The sequence below is a fragment of the Myiozetetes cayanensis genome, unplaced genomic scaffold, assembly GCF_022539395.1.
Source record: "Myiozetetes cayanensis isolate MyiCay16 unplaced genomic scaffold, myiCay2020 scf10, whole genome shotgun sequence".
Lineage (NCBI taxonomy): Eukaryota > Metazoa > Chordata > Aves > Passeriformes > Tyrannidae > Myiozetetes > Myiozetetes cayanensis.
Window position 1 is genome coordinate 32,849,827 of NW_026086605.1, and position 17,774 is coordinate 32,867,600.

At 39.5% G+C, this 17,774-nt stretch overlaps 1 protein-coding gene across 3 annotated transcripts; it reads right to left on the reverse strand.

Annotated features, from left to right (window-relative positions):
* Positions 1-1,455: 1,455 nt before the first annotated feature.
* Positions 1,456-17,774, reverse strand: SLC25A16 (solute carrier family 25 member 16). Of its 3 annotated transcripts, XM_050339840.1 has the most exons (9): positions 17,631-17,774; positions 16,734-16,826; positions 14,459-14,592; positions 13,104-13,167; positions 6,918-7,039; positions 6,331-6,397; positions 5,452-5,614; positions 4,497-4,565; positions 1,456-2,993 (listed from the first exon to the last, which is right to left on the reverse strand). In XM_050339840.1, the coding sequence occupies exons 1-9, from the start codon at positions 17,701-17,703 to the stop codon at positions 2,837-2,839; spliced, it is 942 nt and encodes a 313-aa protein (XP_050195797.1). In that variant the 5' UTR covers positions 17,704-17,774; the 3' UTR covers positions 1,456-2,836. The 3 variants fall into 3 exon arrangements, with proteins under 3 accessions (XP_050195797.1, XP_050195806.1, XP_050195815.1); XM_050339849.1 differs by lacking the exon at positions 14,459-14,592 and having other exon boundaries at positions 6,918-6,996; XM_050339858.1 differs by lacking the exons at positions 14,459-14,592; positions 17,631-17,774 and having other exon boundaries at positions 16,734-16,797.

A 17,774-nucleotide genomic window follows, 5' to 3' on the forward strand; every position in this document is an offset into this window, starting at 1 on the left:
CTAAAATGACACTGAAGTTTCAGATATGTAAGTTTTCTTTCTTTGCCTTTTTTTTTGGCCATAAAACCACTACTTCAGCAAAGCGTTCTGGAAATGAGACCATCACTTTTAGCAAAAATTGAAGGGCACAGGTATTAAATCTATTCTTAGTACATGAGTATCACTGATAAATATCAGGATTACCAGCCCAGTATCAGGAAATGATGTATTAAGAGTTTGGTTTTGTATCTCTAATGTAGACAAGCACTGGGAAACAGCATGAGCCTTTGCTGTAAAGACGATAGTTTTGGCCCATGGTTGGACACCCCAACAGAAGGATCAAATTCAAATACAGGAATTTTAAAAGGTGAGAAAATTCTTAATTTCACCCTCCTTCAGTTTTATTTGGGATAGTCCTGAAATATATGCAGTAAGCTATATTAATACTGCTTTCCACTGCAGAACCTCTAAGATAAGCGTACTTAAAATTTAATAGTTATGTGTCAATACTATTCACATAATTTGATGTGGTATTAAGAGAGTACATAAATGCTTTGTACACTTGCTAATCATGTGTTCTGTAATCTCTCATGTTGCCTCTACATCTTTCACACAATAGAAAATAAATATCTTAGAATATGTTCGTAAAGCACAAAACACACTTTAAATATCTTTTTGAAGTTACCTAAAATTAAAGCTGTCTGGTGAATCTCTACCAAGAGTCTGAAAAAACATTATGTTACTTTAGCACCAAAAGTTGCACAGAAGTGTTCAGACTATGGCTCTTTTAATTCTTGCTGACATCAGAGGTTGAGAAAAATGCTTACAACTTTAAGATACATCAGCACTTTCCAAGTGTAACTGTGTAAATTCAGGAATTAATATTAAACCTTCAAAATTTAAAGTTATTCATACACTTTCCAATTTTATTTTGAAAAACTAATCCTGAAAATGCAGCACAGTTCCATCCACTTGGTCTGTTTTTCACAGTCAATATCCAACTCGATTAGGGGACACTTTTTTTTGTTCTTTTCCTCTCAAGTGCGAATATATTGGATTCTGCTTTATTCCACCTAAGAACTGCTTAACTTACCACACACTCCTCAAATATATCCCTTTTAGTGAAATTAAGATGTAAAAGTCTGATCATCCTTAACAGTATTAACATGACAAAGAATGGGCATCCGAGAAGATGCTCATTTGCTCAAACAGTAAAACAATACAGATTAAAAGGCACTTTTTTCCCCCAGTACAGTGGATTTATCTTACTGCAAGAACTTTAAAAGGTAAAAATTTACTGTGATATTGGTTAGTTTTCCTTTAGGTAAAACTAAAGATCAGATAAAAAATCTTATTTGTTGTCTCTTAATTAAGAAGGACCATGTTATGCATATTTATCTGCAAGGGCAAACATACAGATAATTCCAGAGGCATGGATTCCTTCTGGCTGCAACACATACAAATCACACAAAGACATTAGTTCAAAAATTTTAATAAAATAAATTCAGATACATCTCCTTCTCTGTCCATAGCTACAACGTAAATATCAAAGAAATACATACTTTTAAGAAACTGGAGGAAAAAAACTGAGCAACAGAAGTTGGTATTGAATATGTAACTCAAATTCCAGTTTCTATTTGCTTAATTGTGATAAATTTAACAATCTTACCATCCACCACCTAACGTAGCCATTGCCAAATCTTAAAAGACACTGCTAAAATATTTACAATAAATAAATAACTTACAGACAGTAAATGCTTTACAGTTGCCTGAATCAAGTGAATAAAATCAAAAGTACCAATGCAGATCACGTATAAAATAATTCCTTCTGCAAAAGGAATTGCAGGAGGAGGAAAAGATGTCATAGTCTATTGCATACCATACTTCAGAAACAGTACACACACACCCCTACAGGATCCAGTACAATCTTAACTGTCCTTTCTGTTGGATATGGTCCATATGGCCAAGCAAGTCAATGCAGCAAGTCCTGTCTGTCACCCTGGCTGCAGGCAGGGAAAAACCTGTTTACACCAGCTAGTCCTGCAAAGTACAGTGACATACTCGGCCTTCAACAAACCAAGAACATTCAGCTCCACAGAAAAGGTACAGAAAAGCCTTGGAAAATCAGGCCCCTCCTTCCTACCTTAGGGACATCTTTTCGAGCACTTGTCACTCTGGAAGTCGCCCCTGCATTTACTTGTGTAGATACAGCATTTTTCAGAATAGAATGTATGCCAGGAAACTGGTTTCCAAATTGCAAGGTTTCTAACACTGCTAAATACATCTTGTATTGGTTGAATTGGCTGAAGAGACTTTCCTATGTACCAATCTCAAGACACAGGCATTGTTCTTGCATACAGAAAATTTGTACAGGAAAAGAAGGAAAAGAGGCTTCAATTGTGGGTCTGCTGAGTTCAGCTTCCACAGACCTGGCAAGTGTCTGAATACCAAAATCATTGCATTATGTTCAAATCACTTTATTCCATTTCATTTTTGAAGAACAACAGATGCTTAATTACCAGCTTAAAAAGCAGCATAAGTCCTGGAACGGTGATAAAGCTAACTGCTTGGAATCTATATAAAATGTGGGTGTAATTTTCCAACTGTCCTTAACATGAATCTAATGAAGCCTAGAAGATCAAGTGTCAAAAAGGTGTTTAGAGTTAACTAATGTTTATTGTGATCTGTCACCTGGTTCGACTCCAGGAAATCAAACGCATTTTGGCAAATAAAGATATCAGACAAGAGCAGGTCCACAGTAACAGAGAGCTTTTTTTAAACTTCAAGTAATTTACTCATCGATATAATCTGAGGATTGATGGTGTAGTTTTACAGAAAAGTCTTCTAAAGAAAAGAATCAGTTGAGGTGCAAGAATTGTTTCATAAGTTCGTATGTAGTAAAAGCCACGGCCTGGGAAGGAATACAACGAATGTAGTTTAGAGATAAACCACGGTACAGTCCTCTTCGTATTCCATGTTGTTGATACACATACTTCAGTGTCTGCACCATTGTACTGGAGAAAGAAGAACTCAAATCATTATTAGATACACATACTCAATAGTCAAAATCACTTTCTTTAAACACAAGACACTATTTTTACTTGGTTCTTATGAGATCTATGGAGAAAACCCCATGGGACTCCATATAGCAAAGTATTACCATCATCATAGGACTCAGACAGCCTGAGCTTCAGCAATAAATTTGGGCACCAGGGCTGGGAATCAGAAAGAACAGAGCAGTCCCATCTAAACAAGTGTAAGGCTGAAAAGACCTGCCCTACAAGACATTTTCCAACAGAATGGCTACACATGTTCTGTTGCCTAACTGGCAGGAAGGACTTGAGAAGCATCAATTCCTTTTACAGATGTAATACAGAGCAACAGAAACATCACGTGGTCAATGTAGCAGCCTCTTCTTGCATCAAACTTTGTATTCCATCCTCTCAGAGCACTCACTTGCACTGCCCATCCTTCTAAAGCTCTGCATGTAACATTCACATTTAGTTCTGTACTCTGCATCCTGCCAGTGTAGCTTCTGCCACCACAATGAAGACCTACTATTTCCTCTCAAAAAGAAAAAGCTAGAATTTCAGAATATATTTGACCTTGTTAAAAGCAGAAATTGCAGTGTATATGCAGAAAGAAATTTTCCTCACAGACTTGTACTGAAACTGAGCAAGTAGACACCAAAAATGCAGAAAGTAAACCCCCAAGAACAATGAAAACATTTTTATTTTTAAAGTATCAGGAGTGGAAAATAGCCAAGGAAAAAAAAGTAAAGGCTGATAAGGAAAACAGAACAGCCACCTTCACAGTTAAGCAGCATGGAGCTTGTGAAAGGTCACTCAGGCTGCTGTTAGTAAGGTCCAGCTCCCCAGGTAAGAGGTTCACACTGCATCACACTGGATTCACACTTATACAATTCCACAAGACTGAAACTAAGCAAGAGAAAACTGTCCCAGAATTAGTTTGGTTGAGGCAATTTGAAATTCAGGAAGTTTTTCCAAGATGAGAGCTGATTTAATACTATTATAATTTTAAGGTTACTATGGTACTTCTGCTTTTACTGGAGGAACCTCAGCTTCATATGGGGCATTACCATAAGTGCAAGAAAGGTCATATAAAACTGTATAATGGAAAATTATCTCATGGAACAGATTCTACACTTTGAAACAATTCTATTTCAGTAGAAGCATCTGGTCTCTCTTTTAGGCATCTTGCTGATATTAAGGATTTCACAAGTTGCATTAAAATAAAAAGAAAATATGTTACTAATACAAACACAGTATTACTAACAAGGTGCCATTGTGGTTTCATATATTTTTTAACCCCAGATTGACAATGGCAGCTTTTGTCTGTGTGGAAACTTCCTCATTAAAAGAATGAAGAAATCAACAACACAGTAGTCCGGGGGTGGGGGTTTTTTGTCCTTTTATTTTTAAACTTTAAAATTAAGAACTGAACTTTGCTCAGACATCCAAGACTTCAGTTACTACAGATCAAAAGACAATACTCACAGGCACTTTTCAGAGTCTGGGAGAACCGCTCCCAACTGCATTCGCCTCCGAGTTACATCCAGGGGATACCTGCAGGGAACACGTTTAAACAGCAGATCAACCACAGGGGTGAGGGCTCTTTGAATATTTAGACAAGAACACAAAGAAATCCACGTGCAACCTCCAAGCTCCCTTTTCAGTAAGTCAAGAATCCAGCTCACATTCTCAACACAGCTGAAAGATCTCCAAAAAGGGAGACTTCCCCTACACAAGCAAAACCAGCAAAACAGAGCCCTTAATATTTGGCACTAGTAATGAAGATACATGAAGATCAGATGAGAATATAAAATAGTGTGTAAAATGCTGGAGGGAGAAGATACCTGCATCAAAAATAAAATTAACAGTTTAAGGATTAATAAAAAATTAGATTTGCAATGCAGTGACTTAGTGAAAAATTGATGCCATACAAGTCCATTACATTATTTTATGGGAAAATTAAAATACAATAAGAACAGCATGAGAAAGGAGAAAGCAAGCAAAGTAAAAAAAAAAAAAGCCAAATACAATATCTAAGACTTGTTTTTTCTTTTTTTTTTTTTTTTTAATCCTATGGCTTCACAGGTTACATGGATTTGAAAGTAAATTGGAATAATAAAATTCTGCAAATTATGTTCAGGGTCAAAATTTCTTAGCTTACCAAACAAGCTACGAAACAAGATTGTTACCAAACCAGATTCCAATGGATTTCAGGAGATTTGCCTGAATTTGTTTAATTGACTCATAGCATATATCTGTAAAGACCCTGAAGATTAAACAGATATTTAGTAAATGAAACAATAGGAAATAATTGACTTTCAGTGTTCGATTAAGCTGATTTAAAAGCCTTACTAATAACTAGACTTAGATAAAATTGTATTCTCATATAAAAGTCTTTTTAGAACGAAGAGAGGAAAACCAACCCGGTACCCAAACTTACGATATCGTCTGAGCTATTGCTCCAGCTATGCCACCACACAGCAGATTTACATGTGTTTTCAAAACTAAGACATCGGGGTTATCTAATGAAGGCCGTCCAAGCAAGTTAGGTGCTTGAGCAAGTCCAATGCTCTTTAAGGTACCAAAGGTAAAAAATGAGAAACCTAAAAGGAAATTTAATTTTATGTACTTTCATAAAAAAGCAAACTATTTGTTGATGCATCATCATTATCATCATAAACAAAAAGCTGCTCTTACAAAATGAAAGTATTTTCCAGTTCTTTTAGAAGTTTTTTCTTAAGCAGAAAGAAATAGACAAATGGTATTTTGAACTTCTACAGTAATTCCTGTTCAAATGAATTTGTTTGTACATAATGCTAAAAGAACGCTTCAAATAAGCGAGACCGCGAGCTTTAAATTACTGCATCGCTGTCAAGAATAATCCTAAAACCTCTTTAACTAAAGAGCATGTCACATCTTTTAAATCTGGTTTAGCTGGGCGGGTCTGCTCCTCGGTTCCACGTCACCCGCCGCTTTAGCTCGTGTGAGGATTTACAGGGAAGCCGCCAGCAGATGGAGCCCATGCTGAGGCTCTCGGGCTCCACTCACAGAGCGCTGCGCTCCCGATCTACCTGTTCGGGAGAAACAGCTTCAGGCCTTCCTGTGGGAAAACTGGGAAGCACGAGAGAACCACTCGTACCCCTCCCTCTCAGCTCCTCATTTCCGAAAAGCAAGGCTTTGACTCTGGAAGATGCTCTTTAAGGAGCTTCACTGAAGGTGATTTGGACAGTAGCTGATTAAGTAGGTGTGCAAATATATCCTGTAAATTCAGTAGTGCACACAACTGCTGGAGGACAGCCACGGCCTGGTTTTAACTTACCCGCATACGGTGCCATTCCTACAACAGTTGGCATCAGCCCTCTGTAGAACCCTCTAAAACCACCTTCCTTTGAAAGAAAAACACAACATTGGTGGCAAGAAATACAGCAAAGGTCTGAGCAAGATACATGACTTGATAGAGGTTCCCCTGGCAGCCTGACTGGCACCATCGACCACCAGGGAGCAAACGGCAGGGTCTGCTCCTTGGGCCTGAGAACCTGAGGGGGCCTGGCTTTACAGGACGTGCACAAGTGAAAATGAGGGAGGAAAATCTACATCCTCATCATAACTGGAGACAGTTATGCATTATGCTCAGCCCTCCTCCCCAGATCTTTTGGGATCGTTACCACTCGTTCCTGAAAAGCAATTTCCCTGCTGTTTTTGACCTCCCACTTCCATGAGCCTTAGTTCCAGCTTAGCAGCCTAAGTAGCAGGAAGCATCCAGAGAACTTTTTACATTAAAAAAGCTAAATTGCACATGATGAAGTCATGTAATTTGCCACCAAGCCACTATTTTCAATGCAATGCAACATTCTTTAAAAGAGCATATTTTGCTTTGACAGGACTGAAGATTAAAAGAAAAAATACCTTTGTGTAAATCATCTTGAATGCATGGATAATTCCCATGTACCTGTGTTCCCCTTTGACTTGAAACGCCAGACGAACTCTAACCATATCAAGAGGGTAAGTACAAATCACTGCTGTAATACCTTTATTAAAAACAAAAACAAAACAAGCAAACAAAACTCACCTACACCTTATCTGAGTCTAGGATTATTTTGAAAATTAGAATTTCCTTTCGTGGCAGTGAATATAATAGCATATACAAAATATTTTGCTAAAGAAACACTTAACGTCACTTCAAATCAACAAACAGGAACACTCACTTCAGTAACACACAAAGCATTTATGTCTGAACTTGGTGTTCACTGAAGCAGCACACCTAGGCCTGGATTTTCCCAAGATTTATGGGCCTGACTGTATTCACCTGAGCAATCTTATTGATGTCCAAAGCTCCTAAGAGTCAGGTTAGTCAAGTGCATCAGCTTTACTGGATTGCAAGCATGAAACCTAATCCTAAATATCAAAATTCATTTAAAAAAAAAAAATCAAACCACCAAATTTACATGTTTAATTTCAGAAAGATTATGTCAGAATTTGGTGGGATTAGTGGACATAGATACATGTATCTATCTGCTGCATCTGAAAATACTAAAAATATTCTAATGGCATAGTAAATATATTCTAGTGACATTTGAAATAGAGCCAGGATCATACTGATGAGGAATACTTAACTGTGCTGCACCACTGCATTGTAATAGTTCATGTTACACCAGCACTTCTCGTTTAAAACTGACCAGAAAAGTTATTTCTGGACTTAAGATGCCAAAAAAAATCAAATCTTAGGATTCATCAACTTTTGGACTGTTTCAAAACTGCTTAGATGCTGACCAACTTGTTATTTTGGAAACACAACTCCAGTATGGGAAACATCAGTTCTAACAGTTACATGGATAACAAATTCTTTCCAACTGCTGCTTTTTGAGGTAAAACACTCACTGGCTGACAAATTCTTTGGAGGGAATAGTTAGAACTGTCAACTGAAAACAGAGGCCATTCTCTGCTGGTACACTACAGTCACCAAAAAAAAAAAGAAACAAACCCCCCAAAATTAGGAAAAGGAGAAAAAGAAAGTGAAAACCTTTGTAACTGATACTGTTTCCCAGCAACTCCTCTGATTTAGCTAAACACAACTTTTAAAAATTGGTTCTCCAGAAGATAAGCCCACTTTTTATGCAGGCAGGAAACTGCCACTTCCTCTTAAGCTGTAATAGTCGCTCACTGATATCTCTTTCTGTAGGTGTACCACTTCCCCTACTTTCCACAAGGTCAAGAGAAAACCATAACAGGAGGAATTAAAAACAAACAAACAAAACCCAAGCACAACAATAATAATAATGGCCAGTCTTCCGAGCAAAGATCCGGGGAAGGTCTTTCCACCTTCCAGCCTGCGCATTGGATTTTTTAGGTGAGACACAGTGTGCGCGGAACTGAGCCCACCCTTTAATCCTAAGGTTCATCTGCCGGGGCCAAGCGAGCTTGGACGGTGGCAGCGAGGTCCTTAGGACGTAGATGGGTTGCCTTTAAGGGCTAACGAGCCCCACCACAACAAAACTCTTGCAAACAAGCTCTTCATAACTTTTATGTTTGGAGAAAAAAAAAAAACCACCACCCCCCCCCCAAAAAAAACCACCAAAACCCAAACTAAAAAAAAACAACCAAACAAAACCCACAATAAAACACAACTCTAGCAAATTGAATGATCTGACAGAAAATATCAGGATGAGATGGGGAGAAAAAAACCAAACACCCTAAGTGAGCTATCAAAAAATCTGACACTGGTCAACTGTCAATTGAGAGCAAAGTTTGTGGCTTTCTGGAGTATCCCACAAGTAATTTATTTCAGAAGACAAAAACATCTCTTTTGGACATTTTGGACAATTCCTCTGAACAAAGAGCAGACATCTGCAGTTGATTTCTGCTGTTGTCTCACTCATAGGGTTCAGAAGTTGGAAGCTGCAAAACACTGAAGAAACTTTAGGACTGTTTCCACTGACCTACATTAAATCCAATCCCTCAGTCTACAGCCTTTTCCTAATGGATTGCTTGAGATGTCCAGAAATATCATAAAAGAGATGAATTCAAGCATTTTAAATAGAAGTAAAAATAGGGGAGGGGAAAGCCCTTTTACAGAGCTTAAGAGTTTCCAGGAAAATCATCCTACTTTAGAAAACAGACAACTTTGGCCCCCTTCTCTTTCCAATCATGCACTGCTATCTCTCCAGGAATCTGTCTGAACAAAGACTAGCAAACAGACCAACCAGGAGCTTGGTGAATGCATCACTTAGTGAACACAGTCCAAAAATAGTACAATGCAAAAAAATCAGATACAGCTGAAAGAAACCATCTGTAGTAGGGATTTAAATAGAAACTTTTTTTTATTATTATTTTTAGAGGGTTTTTAAAATCCTCTAGCCATAGAATCTAAAAAAAAAAAAAAAAGGGATTTCTAACATCAGCCAAAAAGTATGCTTTCTGAAGCAACTGGGAGAGGCACTGTAAATGCAAGGGATCAAGGTTTCCTTTGGGGCTCAAGAGACACTGTCCTTTCCAGGAGGAATGGCAGTCAGCTTTGGGACACGAAGTCGTTGTGGTGAGTCTACAAAACTACTGCTCTCAGTTTCCTATATGGTAAGACTCATAAGAAGTCAGACCACAGCATCTTAAGGCTGATTCCCTGCCTTGAAAAAGCAAAATCTACTCCAGTTAATGATAGTTGAGCCAAAAATCTCTCCTATGGTTGGTTAAACACAACAGAATTGGAAGTATCTCAACAATTAGGAGGTGGATCTTGCAATTCCCAGTGTCTGATCCGAAACAATCATAACGGGAATGTAGCTCTCCCTCCTTCACTGAACCACTTCCTCAAAACAGCAGACTTTTCCACTGCAACTGCTGGCTCAGAAGCCCAGGAAGCCAGGGAAAGACCCTTCTTCCCTTCCCATGTTGTCCTCAAGCACCTTTGACCGCTCTTGGGGACAAGACACTGGGTTACACAGACTACAGACTTAGTGACAGTGAAGCACGACAGGAATTAGACTGTCCTTGATTTGCTTCCCAGACTCTGGGAGTTAACCGTGAGATTAGCTCTAAAGGGATTTATCTCCATCTCCTAATTTGCCTGCTATTCCTCCATCCTCAGACATTTTAAAATAAAAATTTAAAACTATCTGGAGCAAGAAAAAACACAAGTGAAATACATTACACATATTCAGCACACAAGCTTCCATGATCTCTGCACCACGCTCTTTGTACTTTATCAGCAGCTCTGCAGATCAAATTAAGCACTGCCAGAGGTTTACAGCTCAAAACGTGATAAGCACGAGTCACAGCCTTGAGCTGCAGAAGATATGCTCCTTAGCTAGTGTAAAGATTAATTTATCCAGGAAGCATCTTCTGAACAAAACAAAGCTTCAGGAACTACACATGCAGAGAAAGAGCTGATGACAAAGAATATTTATCAGACAGGTTAAAGGATGCCTAATTTACACATCCTAATATGTCTATATCTCCAATACATAATTCTGCTTCTCTACCAACTGCACCTGAAGACACAGACCACACAGATTGTTTTGAAATGCTGACTCAAAGAAGGAACTGTTGATTACATACCATTTAAAAGGGAGACAGCCATTATCCTACTAGATCAGTACTATTTTCCAATCACTTTTACTGAAAGTAAAAAGCTAAAAGCAAAAACATACTTCCTGTAGTAGCTTAATGGAACTGGAGTTTATTTTAGATAACATCTATTCTTTTTTTGACTTTGTTATTTTGAAGTTAATCAAGTGCAGGGGTGGAAATACACATTTCTGTGTTTTAATTCAGATTTTTCTACTAGAAAATTAAAAAAAAATTAAATTATCCTGTGTCTATTTAGATTTCTAAAGTCATCCTGTGATGTTTCATTTGATGTTCCTTGTTCATCTGTGTTGTTAGTTGATAATTTTGTTTCCTAAACCCCACCAACCTCTAGGATTTCTCTATCTTCTGCCCAGTTCTGTCTTTCCTCAGAAGAAGTTATACACCATTTATCCGTTAATGAGGTGTTACAGCTGAAATTTGAATCACACAAGACTCAGGAAATTCAGAGTTAAAGTTTCCACAGTAACTTTAACTTGGCCTCCTTAAATATATGCATTACAATAGGTTTTGCTTTTTTCCCCTCTCCACTACTCCCATCCTCACTGCCTTGTTTTTCCCTGTGGATAAGCTTTTGATCCTGTTTATCAGTGACAGGAGATACTCAGATGTTTCCCACCACTTTGAAGCCGATTCAGGTCTGTTGACCAGTGGTTCCCTTGGAAACACTGACACAAGCAAGATTTAAGCAGCAGTGGTACAGAGAAGTGAAAGCAGACAAGTGTCTGGCTAAAGGCTGGGGAGGGGACAAAAAGGAGAGGGAAACACGGTTATCTGTTCCCAACTGCTTAATACTGTGTTCTATGGAACTGGGAATGTCCCTCTGCACCAACACTGGGCTGCATCATCTCCTTTACTCATTTAAACTTGCAGGAAACAGAAAAATACCCTTTACTGGAGGCAGCCAGAAAAGAGGCCACAGGAGTTAAAGCAAGAAATACTATCACTTGCTTTTAAAAGGCTCTCCTTTTTTGCTTGCAAACCTAGAAAACTTGTGCTCCAGATTTCAAGCTCGCTGCTCTTCTCAGTGCCTCCTTCCTCCTCTGTAGCTTCTTGGCATAATCAAGAGAAAGCCTCCCCTCCTATCAACAAGCAGCAGTTAATGCCACCTAGGAAACAGTAAGACACTGCCATGTGACACTACATACACACTTGACTGTATTCCTTTCCCTGCATCCCAAAGTCCAGCTCACCTACTCAGCTCTGGGGTTCCCAAACCCACACTGCTGAGCATCCTGGACCTAAACACACCACATGAAGCATTTCCTTGGATCACAGTACCGTGTGCTAATTTATTTCTGTTTCTCTGACCACACAAACCAGATTTAACCAGTAAGGTGCTTAAAACAATGCCAGATGCTATTAACTGATCTGCACAAAGAATTCCACCACATCCAACACTGACAGGGTTAAGCTGATTTTTCAGTGCTTGCATAGTGCCTCACAAATCAGGTTCCTAGGCTCTGACAAACCTAATAATAAGGTTTTTTTTGGGGAAAAGTAAATTGCAAAGTGTTCTCTAACACAGTTAAAGGCAGGGGGGAGAAAAAAAGGAAGAAAAAAAAATCTATGGGGTTTTTTTTCCCCACTTCTTTCAGAAAGAAAGCCAGTCAAGTTTTAGGACACATCTTGCCAAATGGGCTTTGCTAGTTTTCAGGACTCTTCTCATTGTTCCATTTCATTCTCTTTCCTCTTCCTCTGATACTACAAAAGCCAGAATACTTTCATAAGGTCTTCCTAGTTTAACTAAAGTTTAACTAAAGGTAGTATTAACAAACCCCAGTATTTTTATTACACAAGAAGTTAAAGATGAATACCCATAAATACTTAAAGACTGTCACCAGGCAGTATTAAGCCCATTTAACAAAGTAAAAGCACATGAAGAATCACTTCAATTAAAAATCAGTTCCACTATCACTTACCTTCCCCTGTTTTTTTCTTAGCTACTTTTCCCTGAATGACTAGTAAGAGGAAAACAAATATATAATCATACTGTACACTGGTAGCTTGCACAGGGGGTTTTCTGCTGCTATTGCACTAATTGATAAATCAGGGGTTTTAAAGTTCACACGTGATCTAAAGAGCATCATGACAATCCTGCACTGGGCATGGAAAAGCACAGACATGGCTGGCAAATCCAAAGAACACACCCATGGAAGGAACTGCAGTTCCCTCTGTTTCCGTGGGCTTCTATTCAACCCCCAGGAAATGGCAGAGGGGCTGATGAGCCAATACCACCAAAACCTGCAGCTTTGGATTTCATCTTGGTGACATTGGGGTTTTTCACTTTTTAAAAGCCCTAATAAACATTATAAAAACCTGCTTGCAAAAATATATTAAAAGAATACTCTTCAACAAATGGATGTCAAGTAGACAACTATGTCCCATTAACCATTTACTAGTATTTTTGCTAAATACAAATTTGACCTGACTACATGTGGAATCATCCTCTAAATAAATATTAACTTTTCAGTAAAAGGCACGTCTGAAATCCAAGTACAAAAACTATACCTGCCATGGATCCAGCCATTAATCGATGCACGTGCCCCGAAATCCCAAGTTGTTTCTTTATTACCTACAAAATATGGAACATTTACAATAGTCTCATGAGAAAGTGCAGGGAACACGGCACAGACTTTATCAGCACATTAATGCAAACTCTGTAGCAGGCTGCCAAGAAGTTTACAATGCTACAAATTCAATCCAGAGCACTTAATTACTGCTAAAAGACTCTTCTGAACACTGCTGCTGTTTCCAATTTCTGATTAGAAACATGAACATGCTAAAATTCTACTAACAAGGCAAAACAAAACAATGAGTTGAAAGTATTTGTACCGTTCACTTCAGGAACGCAATTAATTGTTTATTTAGTTATCATTAATGTGTGTCAAACAAGGCAAACTGAAAACTATCCTTGTAGAGAGCAAAGGACACTGAGCAAAGTTGAAAAGGGAGAAGAGTCAATTTTTCTTCCACGCACACCACGTGAAACACTCCTATAAAGACTTTTAAACTGAATCAAAACAAAAGAAAAAAAGGAAAAGAGAAAAAGAGGACAAACAACTCAGAGCAAGAACTTCCTAAGTTACATTACAGACAGAAGGAAGTTAGAAATTAGTTTCCAACCTTTTGCCAAATAACTGAGACTACTTCAGAAGCAATTTCTGCTATAAAGATCATTTCATATCTTCCTCCTTTAAGAATTTTTTTTTTCTTTTACACGTCCATGCAAAACATCATGAACATTCCCTGTCAATTAACAGGTAAAGGGAACTGCTATGATGTCAACTGGTTTCTTGAAATTTGCAGATTCATAAATCATTTCATTTTAGAGCACAGCATGCAGTCTTTTAGTCCACATGACATAAAACATGCACAGATCAACAGCATTTATGGTGACAACACAAAAACAAGAACCTACAAAACCCATTACAGTTACTTCTTTGTCTCAGTCTTCTAAAATTTGCTCCTTGGGAAGGGAATCACAGCTTCAATCTCACACATAAATATAAATAAAGATGTTTAATTTTACGTTTTATTCCTACTTTATTCACCAAGGGATACCTTACAGCAATAAATAGCAGCAGGCTTTAGATTATCTTTTGCTTTCTTTAAGAAAAAAAGCATTATTCTCAATAATACAAAGGTATAAAAAAAGCACAAAAAGCAATGGGAATCTTTTAAAAGTTTCACTGTTGCCCTGACACTTTCAATGGGTAGATTCAGATAAATTAAGCAACCTTAGAAGAGACATGCAGCTAATTAATAACACACAAAAGTTTCAGTGTTATCACTCAGTGAGTCTGTATTCACTGTAGGCAGAAAGAAAAAAAAAAAGACAAGCAAAACAAACTAAATTCAACTACCTTTTTATACTGGTCAAAGGCCATAAACTGAATAGCGCCATACGGAAAGATTCTAATCATCATTGCCCCGTTTCCTTTGTACAGCCCAAGGTAACCTTCCTTTTTGGGGACAGCACACAACGTGGAAAACACTCCTGCCAGCGATACAGAAAGAGGGATTTAACACTGGGGGGAAGGAACAAAAATCAGGCAAACACTACTGACAATCAGAAAGCATGCACAGAAAGCTAAGGCTGCCCGGCACTGCTCGGTGACTGTGGACAGTGGAGAGCCACTTTCACTGCCCAAACACTGCTGCAAGGGAGAGGTGGAAGGTGAAGTTTTATCAGCTTTCTCACCTCCCAGACTCAGTGAACTCCCTCTGAATTCGTGCACTCAGGGCCCAGGCCTTGCCTGGACTGTGAGCAGCCCCACTGCAGGTGCCACTACCCACCCACAGCCCCCTCCAGCAACAGAGGGGAGCAAACCAGCTGACTGCAATTCAGGAAATTCTGAATACAGAGATAAATACCTTACAGTCTAAAACCATGGGAAAAGAATCTGATGTTGTACATGCTAAATTACAGCCTAAATGCCATCACTGAGGAAATGAAGAAAACAAGCTGAAGACTCATTACCTACAAGCTAAACACCTTACACTTCTCGTCCCAGACCTGCAACAAGAAGCAATCCTATTCCCTTTTAATAGTTGGGAAATAATGCAAGATCACACAAAGTCCAGGCAAAACCTATATTTTCACTATAAATATTAGTCAGGCACAGTTGCTATCAAATTGACTTTCTAATTTTTTTTTTAGGAATAAGCTGTGACACTCAAAAAGTTTCCATTCATATGCAACTACTGAATAATATAAGAGCTGAACATGAAAAAGGCTTACACGCTGATCCTGTTTTCAAGCACAAGAAAAAAGAGTAGCTGGCGAACTTTCACTTGACATTTAAATAAAATAAGTATTAATTAGCTTCTGAGGTCCTAAGAATATGAATACATTATTGTATATTAATATATTACATATAATTTTATAGTAAATGTATTTTCAGGATGTCACGCTTATTACATGCCTCCGAACACACTTATGCTTGACTAGAATTTCTTCTCTCTATGTTGCAATGATGAGTTACTGTTTTATTTCTCAGGACACGCTCCCAGATCCATGTGCAATGAACTCCACAGAACAAGGGCAGTAAAAACATGCAGTGAGGACTTTGATGAACTGATCCATCGTGTCTCTGGACTTACAGGTACCTCACCCACATAATTCTCTCTTTTGCCAAGATGTAATATGGACATGCATTCAAGTCAGACATTTCACATAATCATCATCTTATCACACCCTAAACAGGGATGAATGTTAAATTCTATTTGCCAGTTATGGCATGGTACAAAGCAAATAGAAAATGAGTAATTAAGATCTCAGTCAAACCAATTATTTCACCCTTCTTAGGTGAAACAATCTTCTTAGACTGCAGATTTGAGTGTATACTTACGTGTCTGTTACTAAAATGCCACATTACTTGTGTATCCCTTTTTGCCACAGTGAAGTGAACATATATCCACTGAATTTTGTTTCAAGATTTTCTTTTAAGAAACATTACCTTCGGTGTCTAAGTTGAAATTTCCAGTCTAATTACATGTAAAATTAGCCAACTCAAAATATTTTTTATCCTTGAAAAATCTAACAAATGTTGGAGCAAAAGTTACTACATAGTTCAGTAGCATATGACATAAATGCCTCAAATACTCTGCACAAGAGAGCACTGTTACAACCCTCAGAGAACAGTTCTGAACATGTGAGTCTGTTCTCTCACCATGATGCAACACAGACCTCCTGCACCTCACAGCAGCACAATCTGCTGCTCTCCTCCATCCCGCACCACTGTCCAGGGGCCTTGTCATTGAGCAGACCCCACAGCCCCTGGGAACTGGCAGCCACTGCAGCACAGTTTTTACAGAAATGATCCAAGCTTTGAAGCTGTGATTACCAATCTCCTGTTGGCTTCTGTATGGGAAGATCAAGCCTAGCTCTTCCATGCCTTATTGAGGATTATTCTGACATCTCCATCTCTAACACATCGACCAATACCACAACTTACACAGGGCTTTGTTTTCCTTTTCAAACACTAACGAAACATGGCACAGAGCCTGACCAGACAGATACAACCTTCTGTCTGATGAGCACCCTTTTTATAAGCCTTATCATCGAATAAATCAACACACCCAAAGCATACACAGTGCATTCAAACCCACACAGGAGACCCGCAGCAGCCATCTTACCTAGATGTTTGTAATGGTGGTTATGTGCCTGCAGCAAAATCTTTACTCGATCCAGTGGTGCAGTAGTTGTTTTGGCACAACATCCTGCAACACCTTTCCAAGAGGGGAAACAGAAAAGTGACAGGATGCAAAATGTTCTTTAGATCAGCAATTAAATAAGGCATTTTTCTAATGTATTTAACTCGGCTAGGAACTGGAAAAAACCCCAATGACAAGTAAACAGCTTCTATTAGATGTTACAAAGCCCTAATGCCTAATGAAACGCATAAGCTATTTTTCCTGTTTACAAAAGCCACTGTGTCTCTCAGCTGCTGAGGTCACAGCAGAAGGAACTTTTCTGAAAGTTACTCAAGAGTTTTCTGCCCTATTCCCTCCTTCCCTTGAGCAGAACACAGCCCTTGCTGCTCTCCCCAAGGGGTGGGCACGTGTCTGCCGCGTACCCTGCGCTGCTTCACAGAGCGAGATCCAACAGCGACCGCGGCGTGATGTGCAAACTTTAAACAAGCACAACCTCCTTCTACCCCCGGCAAACCACACGGCAGGGACAACACCCTAGAGGAAGAATAAATAGGTTTTTTCTGTAAGAGGTTACTAATGCGGGGCTGTGTTTGCCAGGCTGCCTTGCCACTTCACCTTAATCTTCACAACAGCAGCCGCAAGTTTGGGGACAGGGACAACCCGCCCTCCCAGAGCGCCCCAACGAGGGTTTGTGCTCTGAGAGCATTTAAGTGGAGACTGCCCGGGGTTCTGACACACGTGCGAGTCTCCGGCGTGCGCCGAGTGCCCGCGTTGCTGCATCGGGGCAAGGGACACGCGAGCCGCCCGCTCGCCGGTGCCGCTCCCGGCAGCAGCTCCAGCCGCACAGCGGAGCGCCCGCCCGCGGCCCCGGGCACCCACCTCCGGCGATGAAGGAGCGCAGCCAGTAGAAGTCGCGGCGGGCCGGGGGCAGCGCGGCCGCCGGGGACGCCATGGGCCGGGCAGGGCTGGCCCGGGCTGGCCCGGGCGGCGGCGGCTCCGCAGCGCTCGATGCCGCCCGCCGGC